This window comes from Phallusia mammillata, chromosome 8, assembly GCF_965637545.1.
Source record: "Phallusia mammillata chromosome 8, kaPhaMamm4.hap1.1, whole genome shotgun sequence".
NCBI classification, from domain to species: domain Eukaryota; kingdom Metazoa; phylum Chordata; class Ascidiacea; order Phlebobranchia; family Ascidiidae; genus Phallusia; species Phallusia mammillata.
In genome coordinates this window covers 14,804,077-14,826,894 of record NC_137259.1, presented here as the reverse complement: position 1 = coordinate 14,826,894, position 22,818 = coordinate 14,804,077, and the positions used below count along the sequence as shown (strand labels likewise).

The window sequence follows — 22,818 nt, the reverse complement described above, 5'->3', positions numbered from 1 at the left end:
GAAAGTTCCAATTCAACTTCGTCCAGCGTTGCTCTTGATTGATCTATTCCGGCACGGATGTCTGTCAAGGTCTGTACGCAACACAGTTGGCCTCGAATAACTAAATAGATATCTACCCACTGGTAGGACACGAGTTTCAAGCTATTGACATCTACATTCTACACAACATGCATGGAAAGAAAAAATAACTAAAAAAATAGTGCGAGATAAGGATGTAGCATTAATAAAAAGGATAGGTCGTATGCATTTTTCACGAAGCTTTATCCACTAACAATAAAAAATAGCACAAAAAATGATTTTGCAGTCACAACACAAAGTCCGAGTAAAGCAAATTTAAAAGCTTCAAAAATTTTACAGACAAAAAATATCAGAAAATGTTCATCAGCCTCACCTTCTTGCCTGCCTGAAGTCTATCATCGAGTGAGGTCACGCTTGACGACAGCAGCCGTTTTGTCACCAGTGTTTTAAACTCTCGTGATTCTTTGGACTTAAAAAGGCAGAATCACTATACTTTGTTTTTTTATCAACGCAAATTTGAAAAAAAAACAGTATGACTGTTTTCTAGAGTACATGTACTTTTTGTCACCTGCAAAAAACGAATAAAAAAATGTTCCATTTACCTAATTTGGGATGTCGACAATGTACACGCTTTAATGACAAACAAGAAAAAATCCCTTTCAATTAATGTTTTTGTCTGCAGAAATACAACTACACTGGTTTGGATCTAAACGATCAGAATCATACTAAATTCATTGAATAAAACACAACATAATGTTTATTTAAAAAAATGTCGAAGCTTTTAAATTAAATCTTACCAACTTACTGGTTAACTTCCGATATATTGTTCTGTAACTCTTCCATTAATTGTTCCGTCTTTTCACGTATTGTTGATATTTTATCTTTTCGAAGAGTTTTTAAACAACAACATCATTTAAGCATTTTTGGTGCACAATGCAAATATAAAAAAATAGTTTATCAAAAAGATTAATACCAAATAAACTCAATTAGAAAGACCAATAATCGCTCATTGAAATGGCAAAACTTAAGTACTCTTTACTAATTTATTTATTTAGGTTTTCGCCGGAATATTCCTGTTTCAAACAGTTTTTGCCGCTTTCTGGCTCCTACCGAAAAAAGATAAGTTGGTCAAAAAAGACATGTTTGTTAGACTGTTTTATGTGTAATGCTTATGTTAGAAAAGCTAGAATTTTTTATGCGACGACATAGGCTACAGTCTTTATTATCAGTAAAAGAAGAATCTGTGCTGCTACCTGCAAAAAATTAAATGCGTAAAATAGAGTTCCGTAAAACTCTTCAGAAATTGCCACAGCCGACGGTTTTGCACGTCGACAGGGCGGGGTATTGGGTATAGTTTTCAACTAGCAATAATCGCGTCTCGGAAAATCCTCATTGACTACGATATCGCCTCTGCGCAAAGCTGACCAAACAGCGCCAGACCCGCGGGTCCTTATTTTTCCACTACACTTGTGTTTGTGGTGTCTGGTTGGAAGTGAACGTTACAAAATCGTTAAAATCGTTGAGATTGCCCCAGGGCCTGTTTTGCTTATTATGTTCCCGCAAAAGCACAACACTGGCTTTTATAGCTAACGCCGCCGAAAGGGATTGAATGAATAATTGGATGGATATGTTTACCGATTAAAAAACCCACAATTTTCATCGCAACAGTTTTATCGTCGGAATTCCATCGCAGCAGTTTTGCAGTAGGAATTTCATCGTGGAATCGGAATTTCGTCGCAGTGATTTAGTTGTGAAAGTTTTATTTCAGCATGTTTTTCGTGGAAATTTTATAACAGACAATTTATCGTTGCAGTTTTATAGCAACAATTCCATTACATCAATTTTACCTTAAAAATTTAATCGCACTGTAATTATTACATCGCAGCTATTTAATTTCATCTTTTCAAATATTGCTTATACTTAAAAATATCTTTTAAAACGGGCACAAGCATAAATGACTACAAAACGAAGAATAAGTGTAACTTGATATTGCAAATGCAAAGATTTCATGCCGTCAAAGAGAACTGCGATAGAGAACATTCAAGAAACCATTGCAAAGAAGGGAAAAGGGTTTCAGGCCTTATTTAGCATCGGCAACGTATACGACCTTCATCGTTAATCATATTTATTTACAATAAAAAAAACTGCCGGAAGAGCTAAAAATTCTGTTAATCGTTAATCATAGTTGACGACCAGTGTTAACGAATGATAAACAATACTCAGTCCTAAATCAGCTAAATTGCATGCAGCTTATAGACATGTGACAAAATTGCAGCAACCCAAACAGGCCCAGAAGAACGTGGTCATTGTTAAGATCCTATTAAAATAGCACATTAACATAATACACAAAACCAATAAATTACCAATCTGATACTCAATTAAACGGTTAACTTGCAACTATGCATGATGCAACTGCAATAACTTAATTGATTTATGTTGTGTTGTTTAACCCACAAATCTGAGAGTTAAACGTTTTGCTGTTGAAAAAAACAAACAGGTTTATGCCCCTTGCAAAAAAGTTCAGCCAGTTGAAATTGTTTGACTCATAAAAATGCGCAAAATAACATTTTTTTCATGTGTCAACCACGCATATCGTTTTTTCGTTGCCACACACGAACGCGACTTAAGAAAACTTGGTGCAAACTGCTTATTAGTGCCAAAAAGAAACGTCAGAAACATAGTATTATAAGCGTTGCTTGTGCTGTAATCACTGCGCAGCTACTGAATATATTTTACATGCTAAGTCTTTGGATGATTCAGCTTAGTCAGATACAGCAGACATCGTTTAAATGTTTTGAAGTTTATTTAAGTAAAAACGAAAATGGTTTGATTTAGTTAGGTTGTGTAGAATACGAAACCCTTTGGTTCTGATTCCACGTCCCAGCTAGCTTTCTAACTGGCCACTGTGTGGGTTACTTGCACCGCCAAATGCTTTCTGTCACACTGATACGTTGCAACAATAAAACGAAGGCTGTATTCCAATACAGAGTACCACAGTACAACGAAACTGGACAGTTCATAACAGTACAGATTAGTACAGTCAGTCAGGTCAGATCAGTTGGTACAAAACATTCAGTACAGAACAGATTGATGACAGAAACAGATCAGAACAGTCTACAACAGAGCAGAACAGATTTCTGCGTTAGCAGCTCCCACACAGATTTACATTGCTTAGTGTCTTATTCAAATAGAATACAAAATAGAGAGTTTAGTTAAGCTACTAACACGAGAAAAGAATAAAAGGTATACACGACTAGCATGGTCAGATTATCACACATATTTAAATTATCTATACATCAACTAGTACACTCTAATCCACTGTAGTTACCTTACACACAACTACCTTTACAAGAATAAACCCTATACAATACTAATTAACAGTCCTATGCACTGCAAAACTGTCACAAAAAGGAATTACGCAATAAATGTAAGCTGCCTCGTGTAAAACGTACGGTAAACGACACGAGACACGACAATCACCACGCCACAACTAATAGAAATCGATATTGACACGCTTTACTGCATCTTGACCACAACATACCGGCCCCAATAATTGAACAAATGAAATTATTTACAACATAATGGGGTCAAGATGCAACAGACATTCACATATCAAAGCTGCTATCAGGCAGCTTCCTCCAGCAAGCATATTTTACGAATGTCCCTCAGGTAGGAAGAATTCGCTGTGCGAATTCGAACTCTTCGAACAACTCCTTCGCCATCCGGAAATGTCTCCTCAATCAGCGCCTTTGGCCAGGCTCCACGTGGATTGTTCTCATCGACCATCAGCACGAGATCACCCTTCTTGAAGTTGCGTTGTGGTTGCAGCCATTTTTGTCTGAGCTGCAATAGAGGCAGGTATTCCTTCAACCATCTCTTCCAGAAAGCATCTGCCAGAAACTGGACATGTTTCCAGGATTTCCGATAACCATCTGCTTTCACAAAATGTCCAGGTGGAAGACCAGGTTGTAGTCTTCTAATCAGTAAAGAGTTTGGTGACAGGGCATCCAAATCTCTTGGATCATCACTCAAGGAAGTGAGTGGACGGTCATTGAGGATTCTCTCAACTTCCACCATAAATGTATGAAGTGACTCATCACTCAAAGTCCTTTCCCCTGCTAGACCTCTTAGAATCTTGCGAACCGATCGAATGATTCTCTCCCACACTCCTCCTTGGTGACTAGAGGCAGGTGGGTTGAAGTGCCACTCTGTTCCATGCTGACAGCAGTGGTTGTGGATCTGCAACTGGTTCCATTGGTTCAGTGCACTTTGTAGCTCTCGCTCAGCACCCACAAAGTTGGAACCATTATCGCTGTACAGGTGTTGGGGATATCCTCGTCGATTGACAAATCTGCGAAAAACCTGTAAGAAGGAGGAGGTATCCAATGAGTAGGCTATCTCGATATGCACTGCTAGAGTAGCCATGCATGTGAAGATACAGCCATATCTTTTTGCCTGGCTGCGACCAACTTTAACCAGAATTGGGCCCATATAATCCAGACCAGTGTGGTAAAATGGTGGATGCCCAGGAGTTAACCTTGATGAGGGCAGAGGTGCCATTAACTGTACTCCAATCTTTGCATTGTATTGCCGACACTTTGTACATCTTCTTAACACCTGGCGAACAGCTGAATGGCCCTTTATGATCCAGAAATGCTCTCTAATTCTTGCAAGTACGTGAAGTGTTCCACTGTGTCCACTCTTTTTATGGAAGGCATCAATGATTAGGTGAGTAACATGTGATGTATATGGTAGCAGAATTGGATGTTTAGCATCATTTGACAAATTAGACTTTTGCAGGCGCCCACCGACACATAATATTCCATCGATCATGACAGGATTAAGCTTGTGAATATTTCTTAACTTATATAAATTCGTCATTTGAGCCTTTGATTGCAAATCATTAACTTTGTTGAGCTCAGATCCATACTCCTGATACTGCACAAACTTGACAATGTCTGTGGTTGCTTTGTGTAATTCTTTTGGCACTAGATTGCCAGAGACTGGCTTGGATTGCCCAGTATGTTTCCAGTGCAAGTACTGCTTAAATCGACAAAACCAAGCTACACTAGTTTGAAGCTTGTTCCACTGAGAGAAGTAATCAATAAGTAATTGCATTGGATTGGTTTCCTTTTCCACAATTGAAGCAAAAATCTTTGAACTTTTCTTTAATTCAGGATCATCATCACCCAGAGCAGGCAAAGAAGCAGGTCTGAAAGGCCAGTGCTTCTCATCTTCATGCAAAAAGGCTGGTCCTTTAAACCACATTGCAGCTTGTTTTACTTTGTCAGGCATTAAACCACGGGAGGCAATATCGGCAGGATTTTTCTCTGTTGGCACATGTCTCCACTGACTGCAATGTGAGGCGTCTTGTATCATACATAGCCGATTGGCGACAAATGTTTGGAAACGAGCACTTTTATTTCTAATGTACTGCAACACTGTGGTTGAATCTGTCCAGTAGATTGTATCATCAATTTTGTATTCCAATTCTTCTTTTATTAATTGGGTCAACTTCACACCAATAACAGCAGCAGTTAATTCCAACCTTGGAACTGTCACTGGCTTTTTGGGGGTAACTCTTGCTTTACCCATCAGAAATGAACAACATATTTTGCCCAAATGATCCTTTGAACGGAGATAACACACGGCTCCATATCCTACATTACTGGCATCACAAAAACAATGCACTTGATATATCTTCACTTCTGCATGCAAAGGCTTTAAACATCTTGAAATTGACACAGTCTCCAGATTGGGTAAAAGTTGCAACCATTGATTCCAAACCTTTAAATGATGATCTATAATCTGGTCATCCCATCCTAAATCATGATCCCACAAGTCTTGCATGAGCCTCTTGATCGGAAGCATAAATGGCTGCACAAAGCCCAATGGGTCATATATTTGACTCAACATAGACAGTATACCACGTCGGGTGGCTGACTTAGGTTTAATGTTCACTTGAACTTCAAATTGATTACTAGAAGTATTCCACTGGACGCCAAGAGCACGTTCAACGGGCATTTCATCCAAATCAAGATTTAAAGTGGCCCTGGCTCTGTCAACTTCAGGCACTGAGGCTATAACATCTCGATCATTGCTGAGGTATTTTGTTAAATGAGATCCACCACAGTGAAGTAGGTCAGCAAGATTTTTTACAAGCTTTATAGCTTCATCAGGTGTAGCTACTGACTTCAAGCAGTCATCAACATAGAAATTGTGTTTGATAGTTTGCAAAGTGGTCTCATCAGCTTGAAGTAGATTATCTTTGGCAACTTGTAGCAAGGCGAATCCAGCACAACTAGGTGAAGAGGTAGCACCAAACATGTGTACTACCATTTGAAAGTCAACAGGTGGTTGTGTCATATCATTATTTGGCCACCAAAGAAAGCATAGTGCATCGTGATCCTTTGGGTTGACCCTGACCTGGTGAAACATCCCTTTAATATCTGCAACAATAGCTATTCTTTCTTGACGAAAGTGGAGAAGTACACCAACCAGTTTGTTAGTGTGATCAGGCCCTTGAAGAAGCTGATCATTGAGTGAAACTTCTTGGAACTTTGCAGCACAATCGAATACTACTCTAAACTTCTGACCAGTAGAATGGTGTGGAATATACCATGTTCTTCCTTGGGTTTTAACATGAGGTGCTCTTTTTGCAAATCCACAGTCCAAAAGCTCCTTTATTTTACAACAGTATTTCCCAAAAAGCTCTTCATCTTTAATAAATCTTTTCTTGAGGTAAGTAAGCCTCCTTTCTGCCATTAAACGGTTGTATGGCAGCTTAGCTTCTTCTGACTTCCATGGTAAAGCAACTTCGTAATGCCCATTTACCATTTTAATAGAATCCTGCATTATTTGTAATGCTCTTCTGTCATCAATAGAATGGTGTAACTTGTCATGTGAACTGAGGTCTTGAAAGTCACTATCATACATTCTTTGAAATTGATTTTGTATGGTGTCAGTACAGTGAGTGAAATTTATTTTTACTTGATCATCACTTAATGATTTGCAGTCTGGCCCAAATAAAGCCCATCCAAGACCAGTCCGAATTGCAAGAGGTGATCGTGGTTCTCCAACTACAGTCTCCCTTTGGATGTGCAGTTCCATCATGTCAGCCCCAATCAGCAAGTCCACATCATTATGTGACAACTGGGGGAAATGAATTGAATTAAGGTGATGATGATGACTAACTTCACTTTGAATTGGGATGCTTCTTTTAACATCTGGCAATTTAGGAATTGCCAACACATCATGAAGAAAGTATGGGGTATTTTCACCAATCCCCTGAACATGAAGCTTTACATGAACACCATAATATTGGCGCTGTCCGTTGACAGTAGACACTGAGAACCTTTTCCCAGTTCCATTTGTCCTTAGTTTTTGCATAAGAATTAGAGTGCAAAGAGAATGATTTGATCCTTCATCAAGGAATGCATGAGTATTAATGAACTTACTCTTATCATTTGTCCACACACATACAGGGACAACTCTAAGTCTAACCTTTGCTTTGGCTGGTAGATTGCATGATATTCCACCGGAAGTGATGTCAACTCCGGCCCCAGTGGGGTTCTGCTGCAATGTGTTTGTTCTTCTTTCTACCCAGTTGGCTCCGGCCCCACTTAACCTGCTAGGGCCTGGTATTTCATCCCTTTGATGATAGCTTTTCTGTCGGTGCAACAGTGTGTGGTGCTTTCCATTACAGTTTTCAACTTGACATCTTCTTTCACTTTTGCACTCAGCAATAAAATGATTAGAACCCAAACAATTAAAGCAAAGGTTCTGCCTTTTGACAAGTTCAGCTCTCTTTTGCACAGTTCTTGCTTTAAACTGTAAACATTTCCATAGTGGGTGATTGCTATTACAGTCAGCACATACTTCTGGCTGTCTTCTTGTAACTGGGGATACAACTGAAGTCCCAGTTTTCTCCTTGATGGTAGAACTTGTTTCAACAGAAGCCACAGTTGAAAATGCTCCAATTTTTGTTGTACGGTTTGGTTTTGTAGCTGGCGTCTTCGTTTCAGCCAGCAACTTGCCATAAAATGTATTGCAGCCAATGTCTTTGTTAACTACAAATTCAGTCATGTGCCGAAAGTCTGGCGATTTTCCTTCTCTATACAAATTGGTACATTTGTTTGCATATTCAACATGCATATGGTATGGAAGCCTGTTAAACACCTTTCCAAGGTATACTTGGTTATTAGCATCTGACAACGAATTCAAGTCTTGGCATATATTCAGTGTGTTTTGCATTTGCCGATATAGTACACCAAGACCTTCAATGTCATTTGGTTTGATTGTTGGACCATTTATTAGGTTGTTGATGTGAGCACTGATTACAATATGCCGTTGACCAAAATGCTGATAAAGCTTGTTTCTTGCATCTGCGTATCCTTCACTGGGGTTCTTCATTAGACCACAAGTTGATATAAGATCCTTGGCCTTTCCTTCACACATTTCAGTAAGGTACAACAGCTTGAATTCGTCTTGCTCATGCTGGCTAGCTATGTTTGCATCAAACTTCTTCATAAACTCAGTATACTTTAATGGATCACCATTAAATTTAGGCATGCTGATTTTGGGCATTGAAAACCCATTGTTAATAGATTTTGTAATTGTTTCCATGGCTTTTAGAAAATTGGAATCTGTCTTACTTTCTTGACGAGGGTTGGTTTGAGCACTAGGTACAGTGGGTAGGGGGTAGGTAGGAATGGGCACAGGTGGGTAATTGGTAACAGGAGGGTTATTACAGTTGGGAGTGGGGTAAGAAACACTTGGTTCAGTGTAGCTTGGATAGAGTGGTGAAACAGGGTAAACGTTAGAAGGACCATAAACATGTCCATTTGCATTTTGTTGTGGCATAAACCGACATGTCGGTTTTTTTTCCTGCCGCATAATTTGTAAGGTTGCGGCAATTTTTCAGTGAAAGAAGGTCATTGTTTACTTCTTCTTAGACACACCGACAGTGCGACCACGTCGTCCGGTGGTTTTGGTGTGTTGACCGCGAACACGAAGACCCCTGTGAGCACGAATCTTCTTCATGCGTTCCAAATCTTCTCGGAGCTTGTTATCCAGCTGATTGGACAAAACCTGACTGAACTTTCCATCTCTGGCATCCTTCTGACGATTCATAATAGTACAGATTAGTACAGTCAGTCAGGTCAGATCAGTTGGTACAAAACATTCAGTACAGAACAGATTGATGACAGAAACAGATCAGAACAGTCTACAACAGAGCAGAACAGATTTCTGCGTTAGCAGCTCCCACACAGATTTACATTGCTTAGTGTCTTATTCAAATAGAATACAAAATAGAGAGTTTAGTTAAGCTACTAACACGAGAAAAGAATAAAAGGTATACACGACTAGCATGGTCAGATTATCACACATATTTAAATTATCTATACATCAACTAGTACACTCTAATCCACTGTAGTTACCTTACACACAACTACCTTTACAAGAATAAACCCTATACAATACTAATTAACAGTCCTATGCACTGCAAAACTGTCACAAAAAGGAATTACGCAATAACTGTAAGCTGCCTCGTGTAAAACGTACGGTAAACGACACGAGACACGACAATCACCACGCCACAACTAATAGAAATCGATATTGACACGCTTCACTGCATCTTGACCACAACAGGTTGTAAGGTAACGTTGTGATCAGACACAGTAGGCGAATTTGTAGAAATAAAGGTGAAGTTGAAGTGAGAATAAGCTACAAAACACAAAACTAACGTGTGATTTAATGCAAATGTGACACGACTATGTACAAAATTGTTTAGTTTAGAGTAAGACAAACCGATTCTAACTTAATCGCAACTGGAGACTGTCGAGGATTTCTAGTATCAAGCAGGCAAGTGAAGTGTTACTAAACCATATCAACTTCATGCGTTATATATTTGTTCTAACGGTTATAGTTTGTCAACATAGTGCGGTTGCTTCAACAAAGCAAACAAACATGGCAAAGTAATGACTTAATTACCGTTCGTAACTTGTAATTAAGACCGTTGCCCGACAGGAGACTCCTGTACTCTTGCACAGCTTTTCTTGTATTTATAGTTGAAAATGATTATAGGGTGGGCTAGACATAAAACTGGAATATGCGAATGTAAGTTTACATATCAATGTGTTTAGGCTTCGCTAAGTAACCGAAAATACATAATATTGCGTAGGGCTTAACTGACAACAACAAAAACATCATTGTATTAGGGCCTGTGTTCAACTTCCGCTGTGGTTGACGTCTTTGTTGAGTCTACTGAACACAGTTTGTTGTTGTTTATATTATACTAGTCTAGAAAGCGGCTGACTTGGTTTGGTTTTGGCTCATAAGGCAAACGACGGTTACATTAACCTTTAAGTTATTATGCCAATTACGTGGAGAGAATGTTACAGCTACAACACGTTTTTAGTTGAAAGACTGATAATAATGTGTCGATGGCAAAATACAATGTTCATGCAAGCAAGTGACAAGTTAATAAACACACTAAACTATGAGTTTGGTGTGACTTTAACACACAAAACCCGCATGGTCGCATTGATTTAAATATTAAACAACATTTTGCGTTTTTATTTGATGGTTACGTTCAGATGTGCATATAGGCTAATACATTGCTTGGTTTTCGGAGCTGGCCCGTGTTAGTTTTGGCAATCAGCAATCATTCAACCGTGTAAGTCAATTTTAAAGCTATACTGTAGCACTTGACTGCACACAGCTTTTTAGACACACGGTTTAAAACAGTGGTTCCCAACCAGGGCCCATGGCCCCCCAGGGGGGCCACGAGCTGTGTTCAGGGTGGCCACAGGTGTAGATTTACCAGAAACACCCACTAAAAATTCCCTAATTTAATCAACTATTTTGCATACTATTTGTCTATATTGAAAAAAAAATTGCGTTTAAAGCCGATATTAGTATTCAATTTCCACACGAGTTTGCCATTTACATTTAAGGGGACCACAGGACTTACAAGGTTACATGAAGGGGGCCACGAGGCAAAAATGACACTTTTAGGGGGCCACGGTCCATGGAAGGTTGGGAACCACTGGTTTAAAATATGTAAGGCGTGGTCCTATATTTCAGGGTCCCAAGTCGTTTTGCAGCAAATATCTGTGCACTCAAAAAAGTAATTATGTTGAGTGAAAGGGTTTGGATGTACCTGGCACTTGTTTGTACCGTAACGTTTTACACTCTTCTTATGATGTCTGTTTTCAACCCGAGGATAACCTGGATCCAAAATTTAGGTAAGTTCCCTAATCAGAGTTGTAAACAGGCTTGAAACGGGGACCTGATTCCGAAAGTTCAAATCCGAAACCCGGCCCGAACACGATTAGTTTTTTTAAAAGTCTGTTTAGGCCCAAAAGTTTAATTTTAAGGCCTATTCACGGAAGACTGGAAAAAGACAAGCACAATAGCCATTGGCCTTGAGCAAAACGTTTTAGGGATGTTAGGCATTAGGTTAAATCTAGATACTTAGTATTTCAGAACCGAATCAAGTCCGTTTTGTTTAAGAAACCTAAGCCTGAACCCGAAACTTGAACAAGGCCCAACTTACAACTCTGCCCCCGATAATGACTGTCTGTATGTTTTACCCTCTGCGTCGCAATAATACCAAGGTCGATTTTTAAGCTAAGTAGGCTACCAAGTAGTCGTTGATTACTGCAGTGTTAAAAAGGGCTTTTTTAGTTCAATATAATTGGTGGTGTTACATTGGTTCATTGCATCCGAACGGGATTTGAACCTACAAAAACCTCAACTCAAATAAATACATTTGTAGTAATAAAGTAACTAACGTTTATGTCTTTGTTGCTTACAGGAATGTTTAGATCTTCCCCAAGAGACGTTGCCATTAAGTATGCGATCGAGTGTGGGCCAGGAACACTACTGGTAAGAATTTCATACCTTGTTTTGCTCAATTCCAATATTTTATCATGTTTTTTAGACCGTTTCTGTGTGGATCGCTGGTATTTCAAGCAAGCTTACATGTTTGCCGTGGTTGATTAAGATGGACAAGGAAAATATTCGTGTTTTTCCGAAGGTAAAAGATTTGTTCATGGTGAATGTCTTAACGTAAGGCATTCAGGTTTGCGGCCAAGTAACACTTAAAACTAAAGTGGTTTTTCAACTCAAAGAAAAAAATTAGTGAAAGAAAAATGTTGTGGCTATCGACGGATCGATAAACAAGAAATATATAAATGCGTTTCAGAACATATTCTTTTGATCCAGTCGTTCCAAACCTTAGGTTTACAAATCCTCAAGGGATCCATAGTGTGTGGTTCAGTGGTTGGTGAAAGCTAAAAATTTAATTTTACTTGTAAGCTGGTTAAACTTTTTTGAAATAGTCTATTACTACATAAATACAAATGGTAAATTTAACATATGCTTTTGCAGATACAATTTTGAAATATGGGCTCCGTCATAACAAATAGTTTGGAAATGGCTGCTTTGTAACTAAAATGTATTATTTGGTAAACATAAACGAAATTAGCATTATAGATCTTTTGATGAAAAATTCCAATTGACTTTTCAATTTCACAGCCCATTAAAACAATAAGAACGATGTGTTTTAAGCAATTAAGCGTCTATGTCATTTGACAATACGATCTCATTTAGGTACGTAAATCTCTCAAAACCCTAAAACTATTTAAAAATAATAATAACTGATATTCAGGTGTTTTACATCAATTGGGCTGGAGGCATGATTTCAACAATTGTATGGATTTTTATGTTTGACCTGGAACAACACGTGATCAATCTTCCTGTTTTAGGAACCATACTGTTGTTTTCTTTCCGAAATACGTTTTGGGCTTGTCGAAGACTGGAACTAACGAAGTCAGAATTGGCTGCTTCAGGACTTCAACCTTTGCCAGTGGTATTATTTATAAAGGATACGACTAAATACAAAATATTAACGTTGTAGCAACCCCACTTAAGTAAGGTGTAGCAACTTCACTCCAGTAAGATGTAGCACTCCCACTCAAGTGATCTGTAGCAATCCCACTCAAGTAATCTGTAGCAATCTCACTTAAGTATGTTGTAGAAACCCCCGCTCAAGTAAGTTGTGGCAATCTCACTCAAGTGAGCTGTAGCACTCCCACTCAAGTGAGCTGTAGCACTCCCACTCAAGTAATTTATAGCAATCTCACTCAAGTAAGTTGTAGCACTCCCACTCAAGCAAGCTGTAGCAACCCCACTCAAGTAACTTGTAGCAATCCCACACAAGTAATTTGTAGCAATCTTACTCAAGTAAGTTGTGGCAATGTCACTCAAGTAAGTTGTATTTGTAATTCCACTCAAGTGAGCTGTAGCAACACCACTCAAGTATGTGTTCTAAACGTTTCGGTTTTGGGGCACAAAAATTTAAACAGGTAACAATAGGAAGGAGAGTAAGCCACAGTGAGTTGGTTAATAAGTCTTGTAGAATTAGCGACATATAGGACTGAATTATATAACGTATGTTTCAGCTAACCTATGTACTCATATGTTTTGAAGAGCATGCTGTTAAAGGATTCAAATCGCATGTTAGAAGAGCATTCAACGTTGAAACTTTATGGATCCTTGCATCGAACTCGGCCGGAGTTGCCTACCCAATCGCCTACGAGACATCCAGTCACGTGACAGATGCTATAGAACGCGGTAAGTCACGTCAAATAGGGATGATAGAATTCGATGCAGAGTTGTAAGTGGGTTCAAGCCCCAATATTGGAAATGCACCAAAAAATGAAAACCAGTGTAAAACCAGGCCAATTTTACTAGAACGACGTTTTAAAAACTGATGTTTAAAAGCCCGAATTTTTTACACTCAAATCAAATCCGAAAGTTGGATTTTTCAACGTAAAATCGCAATACAAACGTGGCCGAGTTTTAGTCCGAGTCAAGCCCGATTTATTTAAAAACCTGTAAACAAAACCGACCAAAAAAGATCAGCCAGGCTTTTAACCATGATTTGTCCAACATAACGTTTCAACCTGCGGGTTAATAAATCAGTTAAAACCACGAGCAACAAAAACATACTGTTTCTTTCTAGGCTTCTTGAGTGTTGAAACATCATCTATCATCGGAACTTGGTTTATAATCTCACTTCAAATCATTTACACCGTTTTGGATTTTTCTACTTATCGTCGTTACACAAAACACATCACTCTCTTTTATCCTTTGTTAACCTATTCCATGCTCGGAATATTTCAGGCGAATTATTCCCCGGAAACTGGTAAGACGGACTGTTTATATTGATATTACATGTTTTATAATCTATGTGAAACAAACATATATACAACCCATCAATTGTGACCCAAAGCATCCAGGCTTTTAAAAGTAGGTGGTTTTAATGTTGATTACTTCTCAAACAGAACTGATACGGCCACAACATTTTATCACTCTAGCTGAGACAACTAATAGTTGCTGAAAACGTTACCTTTGAATACGAAAACCTAGGTTGCTCATCAAACTTAGATTTCAAGATAATGTTTTAAGGTATCACTCCAAACAACATGACTTGCTTGTTGGCTGCACTGATTTCTGCCATAACTTACATCATTCGTCGCTGGTGTTGGAATCCAGAAAATGAAAAGAAATTGACCTAATGCCATCGAAAACAAAAACAAACGTTTGCTGATGAAAAGTTTTGGAACTAACATCAACAAACGGACAACTTCAACAACGTATAATTATAATTAAAGCCATTTATAGGCTGTTATATTAACCGAGTTCAGAATATACTCTATTGGTCTTATGCATACTAATTGCCTTGCAGCGGTAATAATAAAAATTGTACATTTTTAAAATACTGTATGTTTTTATGCGTGAATCTTTATGAAAATTATCAGTGTTTGGTGTATTCTACAGGTCTTTGCATTCCTTTAAAAGGCGCACCCCAAAAGGACAGCGGATATAAATATGCGATTAAGTGAATTATGCGATTATGTGAATTATGTGATTAAGTAAATTATGCGATTAAGTGAAATATGCGATTAAATGAATTATGCGATTAAGTGAATTATGCGTTTAAGTGAAATATGCGATTAAGTGAAATATGCGATTAAGTGAATGATGCGATTAAGTACAATGTGCGATTAGGTAAAAGATTAAGTGAATGGTGTCATCTTTATGTTTGCGTTCTTATATGCCAAGTTTGTTGGATCACTATTTTGTATTACTGCGTGGCATTTCTTAACGACACTGATTAAAATTAAACGACACTGATCATAAGTTTGACGATGAACAAACAATAGACAAAACTTTGAATGTGTAACAATTTGCAGCGTTTGTCATATAATTTTTTGCAAAAGTTGGAGTGCCATTTTCAAATGCTTTGCATAAAACACAGAGCTCGCGTATCATATGTTGGCCACCTCTGGAAACGAACAAACACATTGTAATGTTTTAAACTTATCATGTAATTACTTTTGTGAGAAATTACACTATCCATAAAGTGCCTGAGTGTCAGTACCACACTACGGTTAGTAATATAACATTACTGTTTGTGGACTTGAACTGCGGAACTTTAATATGTTCAAACTTCAACGACACTCAGGACTTGTTTTGTATACTGGAATAGCACCAATCCAATACAGCTGTTTTCCGAAAACCGACTTTAAAAATAATTAAAACATGTCATTTTTTCTCCTTATTCAATTGTATGAACTTCTAATGACAAAAACGGCAGCCACAACCGATTTCAGACAGTAACCATTGTGGTGCAAATTCTTCGCGCCGACCACAGTCACTTACAAAGTTCTTTTTGCGTTGACGTCGATGTAGAAATAATAGTTCTGCAACGTTTCGTGGTATAGCTTCACTTTCGCATCCAGCGGCATCGAATTGTTTACAATCGAGTTCATGTTAGCGTCCTGTCTGTTCAAGGCGCTTCACGTGGCGTCTCTGTAAGACCCTTAAATAACCCTTGTTTAACCGGAGAAAGCTTGCTTTGCAAAGTGTGCGATTAGAGATGCATACCGGTTTGTTAACACCATTAAATAGTGAGTATCCAATAACTCCAAACTAATCGTCTGATGTTCGTTGCCCTTGTCGAACAAAATCTGGACAATGTATATCACGCATATATTTTTAAGGACAACTTATTGTAAAAAGATTCGTCACTTGCTGGAGTACCAAACAACACGGTCCGCAGCCGGAGTAACCAAGTTCTCACTTAGTAAACGCGAAACAAAATTAGTCTTTCCACAACCCGTAGGACCGGCAACAATACATGCAAATGGTTGGACAATTACTTTAAATCTAAATTAATAACAAACGCACACGCTTTTTGTACAACTAAACACCACGTAGGTTCAAATAATGCGAACGCAGAAGAAAAGTGGTGGGTCAAACAAGATACAGACCGCCTCAAACGAAGGTGACATAACCGTTCAAACGAACACGGTAACGCAAGATGTAGCAATTCCCACGAAATAATCTCCTGTTTTCCAATTAGGATAGTCCGAAAAGGTCAGGACGCGTCCGAAATCGTCCGAAATCGTCCGAAATCGTCCGAAGTCGTCCGAAACCGTCCGAAACCGAAAATGCAAGCGAGATAGGTCCCGAGCGAGTAACCGAGATGAATTGTGCCCGTGATTAGACCGAGATAAGCCAGGCACAAACCTCTAGCCCGGGCTCTCTACCTATCGCGATCCACGCTATACACCAAACCAATGGGAACGATGCCCTATGCATTTTCCCTATTGGTAACAAATTTTGTTTTCAAATTCGGTATAGGTATTAAGAAGGTGACACAACCACCCAACAGATGAAGACCACTTATGGTGGTGAAGGCCGGGGGACGAACAAAAGCATTTGCTACTATAGTTATAACTGTAATTTATCAACCAATATTTATTTATTTTGTTTACAGCGCACAGAAATAAACATGATAATTTTCGGGTAAAAATACAACAAATCAAGAGCGTTGCAAACTAAAAAGGATCAGCTCGAACCACACGTGGCTATAACTAGTAGGTGACGCTAACTATTTGAAATGGGGAAATCTGTAAATTTAGTTTTGGAATGTTTTAAAATACAGTTTGGAAAAGTCGATTGTTGTATCTGTAAATAAATTAGAAAACAACACGAAGCCCGGTGAACATAAAGCAACCACGTGACAGAAAGGAATATGAGTTATGGCGTTTTTTTTCCAAGGGATTCGAACCCAGGACTCATCCGGGGACGAAACCCGATCAGGGGTTTTATGTCTGTATATGGGTCAGGCGCGCCAGACCGTTCGGCCAAGTTCTGGCGTTTTTAAGTGACAGAGTTGGGAAGCCACTGACTTCGGGCGACATCCTGTGGTTAACAAGATTTTTTGCCCTGTTTTTCAACACAAAAAAACTACAGTGTCAAATCCTTACAGGCCCCATTCGTGCTTCGAATTACAGGTTTTCAATAACATTCAAAAAGGGTATTTTGCTATGTCCGATGTAGCGATATGTAAAGTAAACTTGGGTTTGTGACGGTCAATAAGTTGAAAAAGGCTGATTTTTATTTAGGTTTTCGCCGGAATATTCCTGTTTCAAACAGTTTTTGCCGCTTTCTGGCTCCTACCGAAAAAAGATAAGTTGGTCAAAAAAGATATGTCTGTTAGACTGTTTTGTGTGTAATGCTTATATTAGAAAAGCTAGTTACTAAAATCTTAGAATGATTTATATATTTCATCTAGGTAATCGTTTTGTGTTGCGCACGCCCTATGACTGCACGAATTACTTTACAGCGGACTTCAATAGGTAGAATTTTTTATGCGACGACATAGGCTACAGTCTTTATTATCAGTAAAAGAAGAATCTGTGCTGCTACCTGCAAAAAATTAAATGCGTAAAATAGAGTTCCGTAAAACTCTTCAGAAATTGCCGCAGCCGACGGTTTTGCACGTCGACAGGGCGGGGTATTGGGTATAGTTTTCAACTAGCAATAATCGCGTCTCGGAAAATCCTCATTGACTACGATATCGCCTCTGCGCAAAGCTGACCAAACAGCGCCTAACCCGCGTGGTCTAATTTTCACGTACACTTGTGTTTGTGGTGTCTGGTTGAAAGGAAACGTTACAAAACGTTTTCATCGTCGCGATTGGAACTGTTGTGCCCAATTGGTTTCAGTAAATACTGGCTTTTATAAAGAAGACCGCTGAAATGGATGAAACGTTGGTAGGTTGATATGTTAGTAAATTTTAATTTATATTTGTTTTGCGAGATGAAAGAACAAATGGAAGTTTCAGTGTGGTAATCATATCGCAGTAATTTCAACTTTGCAAACTTGAGAATAAAAAAAAGGTTTTTACCAAACTAGAAGTTATCCTTTTAATTGTAAATTAGCTTACGTGTCGAAGTGGCAAATAATTACAATAAAAGCAACCCCAAAACTCAGTTCCTTACCTTACATTTAGTTTCTAACCCAGTGTCACTGTTAATTCAAATAACTGCGCTCATTACGCCATCTATGGGTATTTAACAAACTTTTCTGTTGTGAGTTTTTGTGCTAGTAACTCTACCCTTCAGCAGCACAAACGTTTTAAAACCACATTTGTAGAATACAAAACCCTTTGGTTCGGATCCCACGTCCCAGCTAGCTTTCTAAACGGCCATTTATTCGAGTTACTTGCATCACCAAATGCTGTTTGTTACACAGATAAGTTGCAACAATGAATATTGCACTCTTATTCCAATAACATGCCAGAACAGTACAGATAGCAGTGGACAGAAAAGGACAGACTATGAAAGATTTCTTGTTAGCAGTTCCCACACAGTTTTTTTTTTTTACTTAGCGTCTTATTCAAAAAAAATGAATACAAGATAGAGAGTTTAGTTGGGCTACCCAGTACAAACACAGACATATACACGACTAGCATGGTCAGTTACCAGTTAACACACATTTAATACACAGTAGCCTACTTACCCTAAACACAACTTCTCAAGAATAAAAACTATAGAACACTAAAAACCAGATAATGAACTACAAAACTGACACAAAGGCTTACGCAATAGTGGTAAACTTGGCCGAATGGTCTGGCTCGCCTGACCCTCAAACATAAAAACCTTGATCGGGATTCGTCCCCGGGAATGTCCTGGGTTCGAACCCCGGGGAAAAAACGTATGGCAAACGACACGACAATCACCACGACACAACTAAACGAAATCGATATTGGTATGCTTCACTGAATCTTAATTATAATAACAAGTAATATTACACTTTTTGCGGTTGCAAAACAAAGGTTTAGCTGGCTGAGAAAGATGAAAAAGGTTTGAACTTACTTGATCCAAAATGACAAATGACATTTTTTGTGTCGGCAATGCATATCATGTTACCACTGCTAGACAAGGACGTGACTGTAGAAACGTGCAGCCTGCTTATTAGTGCTAAAAATAAGGTCTTCTTGCAGCTTGTCAGTGGCAAGTTTACATCTAAAATACTAGTTTTCTAATTGTGCGATTACCACTGTATGGAGTTTTGTCAGCGCGTTATTGTCAGCACTTATTACTGCGGTGATACCATATGCTATATTTTACACGATAAGCCCTTATTACAATAAATTCCGTTAATTGCATTGTTTAAATATCAGATTGCACATTTTAGAGTTTGGTTTTATGTAATGAAGAAAACGGCGTTTTAACGTTAGTCAAGATTATTTTATCAAGTTTACTGTCGTGTTAGATAGCGTAATTAAGTTTAGTTTGATAAATTAGGTTTGAGGATTGATTATATGTGACGAATGCAAAATACAACTTCCATGACATTTTTGCCAAATATCAAATATATAAGCTTTATTCTTTTTTTTCTACATTTTATACATGTCCGAACTTTAGAGCGGGTTCAATGCATTATCAGCCAGACAACGCTGCAAATAAAAAAATAAAACGCTACGAAACAGAGTTAAGAAGTAGACTCTCTTGTCATAAATACAGGGAACCCAACATAATTTCACAAATTTAATTACTATGTCATAACCAAAACATGCTTTGTGTTTATCTACACATCTTGAGTGTTGAAGCATCATCTATCATCGGAACTTGGTTTATAATCTTGCTTCAAATCATTTACACCGTTTTGTATTTTTTCTACTTACCGTCGTAAACACAAAACACATCACTCTCTTTTATCCTTTCAAACTTACAAATTGTTACCCGGAAAATGGTAAGGCAAAATGTTTAAAATTGATTTTTCATATGTAGGTTTCTATCAGATATCTGGTAAATTAAATCTATTCTGTCTCCTTTTCCACCACTTAAACTGTAAATTAAATGTGAAACAAACATTGCTTTTGGAACTTGGCCAGTGCAAACCGCGTTTTTAAGCCCAGTAGGCTACTGACCTAAAACATCCGATCTCTTCAACCAAAATGTTAGTTATTTTTTCACAACTGAAACGGCGACAACATTTTATCGCCCTGTAAATTGTACTTGTGTATATTACTTTTGGCGACCGCACATTCTCATGGATGGTTAAATAATCAAAACATAAACAAGAAAATCAAAAAAGCAACTTTACAATATGCTACATAAATTAAGGCAGTTGTTATTACATCTTACAAAAACTGCCGTTAGTTTGTAAGCCGTAACGACTTTTGAAAGCCAAAAGAATTATACACCTTTCAACATCTATATACATTTCTCGTTAATTCTTTTCTGATCCAGGAGCATATTGATTCTTGAAGCTGCATATATCAATTCATTTTCTTTTCCTTTTTGTCTGATTTCCAGAGGCGTAAGGTATACGCTCCAAATGAAAAGGCAGCAATCATCAAATAGACCAATACATTTTGAGTTAATCCTGTAAATATGACAAATAAATAAACGTGTTGGATCCAACATCCGCAAAAATTGACCAGTGTTGTTTTTTAACGACAAAGGTCATTTGAAACAGTGATGCACCGAAGTTTCGGTTGGCCGAAACATTTCGGCCGAATCCGCCTTTTTTCAATGTTTCGGTTTCGGCCCGGACCTTTTTGAAAATTCGGCCGAAACCGAACTTTTTTATTGCATTGAATTTAGGCCTTAAATTTCATTTTCGCCCATACGAAACATCAGGAACTAACTATTTGTTGTATCTATAAAATACGAACCACGTTGTCTGCAAAATATTAGATGTTTACTAAAGCTTATAAGCTTACATTGTGAAAGTGATTTTGGTTTGTCATAATTGAGTTTACTTGCATCAACAACACAAGGTTTAGTTAAAAACATCCATAAGAAAGGGGATTTTAGGTTCGGCCTGATTCGGCCGAAATTATTCGGCCTCGTGACCGAATATTCGGTTTCGGCCCGAACATTTTTAGTCGGGTTCGGTGCATCACTAATTTGAAACACTGTAATAGGGCCTAATGTAAAAGCTAATTAAAAGTCATCATAACTTACGAAAACAAACTTAAAGAAAATCTGCACTGATAATCCTTTAGTATTACCCTTTCCAAATACCAAACGATGCTACCTGGAATGTAACCAGAGATAAAGAAAAGATAGTTTACATGATAAGTTTATGACTTTTCCACACTTTAACCAAAAGTGCGCCATCTAAATTTTGATAAAAATGTGGAAAAACGCCGGCAAGTGTTTTGTGCCAGATTGGGGCGATATCATTTACCTAGATGAGATTTGTAGTGAGTCAAAACTGATCCAATTGCTACAATCACTATTCCAGGGTGTACTAGCCACATGTGTTTTGTGTACACTCGGTATGCAGAAAAATCCAGAGCAGTGAAACAAATTTGAGGAATAATGATTGTGAATATTCCTAAAAGAGAGCCTTCTTCCATACTCCAAAACCTACAAAGCAGTTCATGTTGTTTAAGCATAGGAGAAGGCGCACGAGTATGCAAGTATTTTTGACGATAAACTTATGGAGATTGCCATTTCACATTCATACGGACTATGACGTAATAATTTATCTAAAAAGGGTATTTTTGTGCGGAATCGAAAAAATAAGTATAAAATTAAGTTTAGTTTAAAAAAATTAGGACCTTAAGTTAATAGGTCGAGGATCTGGGTCGGCGTCAGAAGTTTAAAAAACAGATTAATTGGTTCGAGCCTGACTTCACATTTAGCCAAATTTGTTGTATACATTCTCGTCGATAAATCCAACTTTTAGGCCTACGAAAATAACTAGGACTTCTACAAGATTTTAGCCACAACAAATACGCGATTTGCGAGGCAATGATTTTTGAATCGTGATTTATAAAATTTAAACTTTTTTTTAGTCATTCTGTAAAAACTGCAAATGAAATATAAACGTTCCCAAAACTGTATTATTCTAAATTATTATGATTACTTTTTTTTTTCGGAATCCAAGTTTCGTTCCTCTAGTTCAGTGGTTCTCAAACTTATTCATTATTTTTTAAAACGGTCCGTTTGCCATTATTTCAAGGGCTCGCGGTCCTTATACCTGAATGTATATTTCAGAAAAACGAAAGTTGATCGCACGATTTTAGCCGGTTGTGCAAAATTTCGTATAAAACTGACGCAAAAACAGCATGTGACATCACAGACAAGACCAAATCATTACCATTGTGCGCTAACAATTGCGTTTTTGTTAGTTGTTATGCAGCAAAGGATTGGTTTAGCATTGGAGACAGTCGATTCTCAATTCTAATTTGATTTAAACTTATTCAGTGACACAAACAGACGCTTAATAAGATTATAGAATTACTTCAACCTGTTCGCGGTCCCCTCCAAATTGCCTCACGAACCCCAAAGGGACCGCGGACCCCAGTTTGGGAACCGCTGCTCTAGTTCAATTTCTGTGCCTAGAGCAGTGGTTCTCAAACTCGGTTTTCGGGGCCGCATGCGGCTCCCAACCACTTATTTTGCGGCTCGCAAC

General features: G+C 38.1%; 2 protein-coding genes and 2 non-coding genes across 4 annotated transcripts; 1 reads left to right on the top strand and 3 right to left on the bottom strand.

Annotated features, from left to right (window-relative positions):
- Positions 1–1,299: 1,299 nt before the first annotated feature.
- LOC145205725 (U4 spliceosomal RNA) lies at positions 1,300–1,440 on the bottom strand. Its single transcript, XR_013853708.1, has one exon. It is a non-coding gene; the product is annotated as a U4 spliceosomal RNA (small nuclear RNA).
- A 1,533-nt stretch (positions 1,441–2,973) lies between these two features.
- LOC145204754 (uncharacterized) lies at positions 2,974–8,920 on the bottom strand. The gene has a single exon (XM_080077349.1). It carries the CDS (start codon positions 8,911–8,913, stop codon positions 3,643–3,645), a length of 5,271 nt encoding a protein of 1,756 aa, XP_079933475.1. The 5' UTR covers positions 8,914–8,920; the 3' UTR covers positions 2,974–3,642.
- A 748-nt stretch (positions 8,921–9,668) lies between these two features.
- Positions 9,669–15,562, top strand: LOC145204755 (uncharacterized). The gene is made up of 7 exons (XM_080077351.1): positions 9,669–11,267; positions 11,840–11,910; positions 11,966–12,061; positions 12,695–12,895; positions 13,518–13,659; positions 14,051–14,233; positions 14,497–15,562. The coding sequence occupies exons 1-7, from the start codon at positions 11,156–11,158 to the stop codon at positions 14,604–14,606; spliced, it is 915 nt and encodes a 304-aa protein (XP_079933477.1). The 5' UTR covers positions 9,669–11,155; the 3' UTR covers positions 14,607–15,562.
- A 2,274-nt stretch (positions 15,563–17,836) lies between these two features.
- LOC145205726 (U4 spliceosomal RNA) lies at positions 17,837–17,977 on the bottom strand. The gene has a single exon (XR_013853709.1). It is a non-coding gene; the product is annotated as a U4 spliceosomal RNA (small nuclear RNA).
- Positions 17,978–22,818: the final 4,841 nt, after the last annotated feature.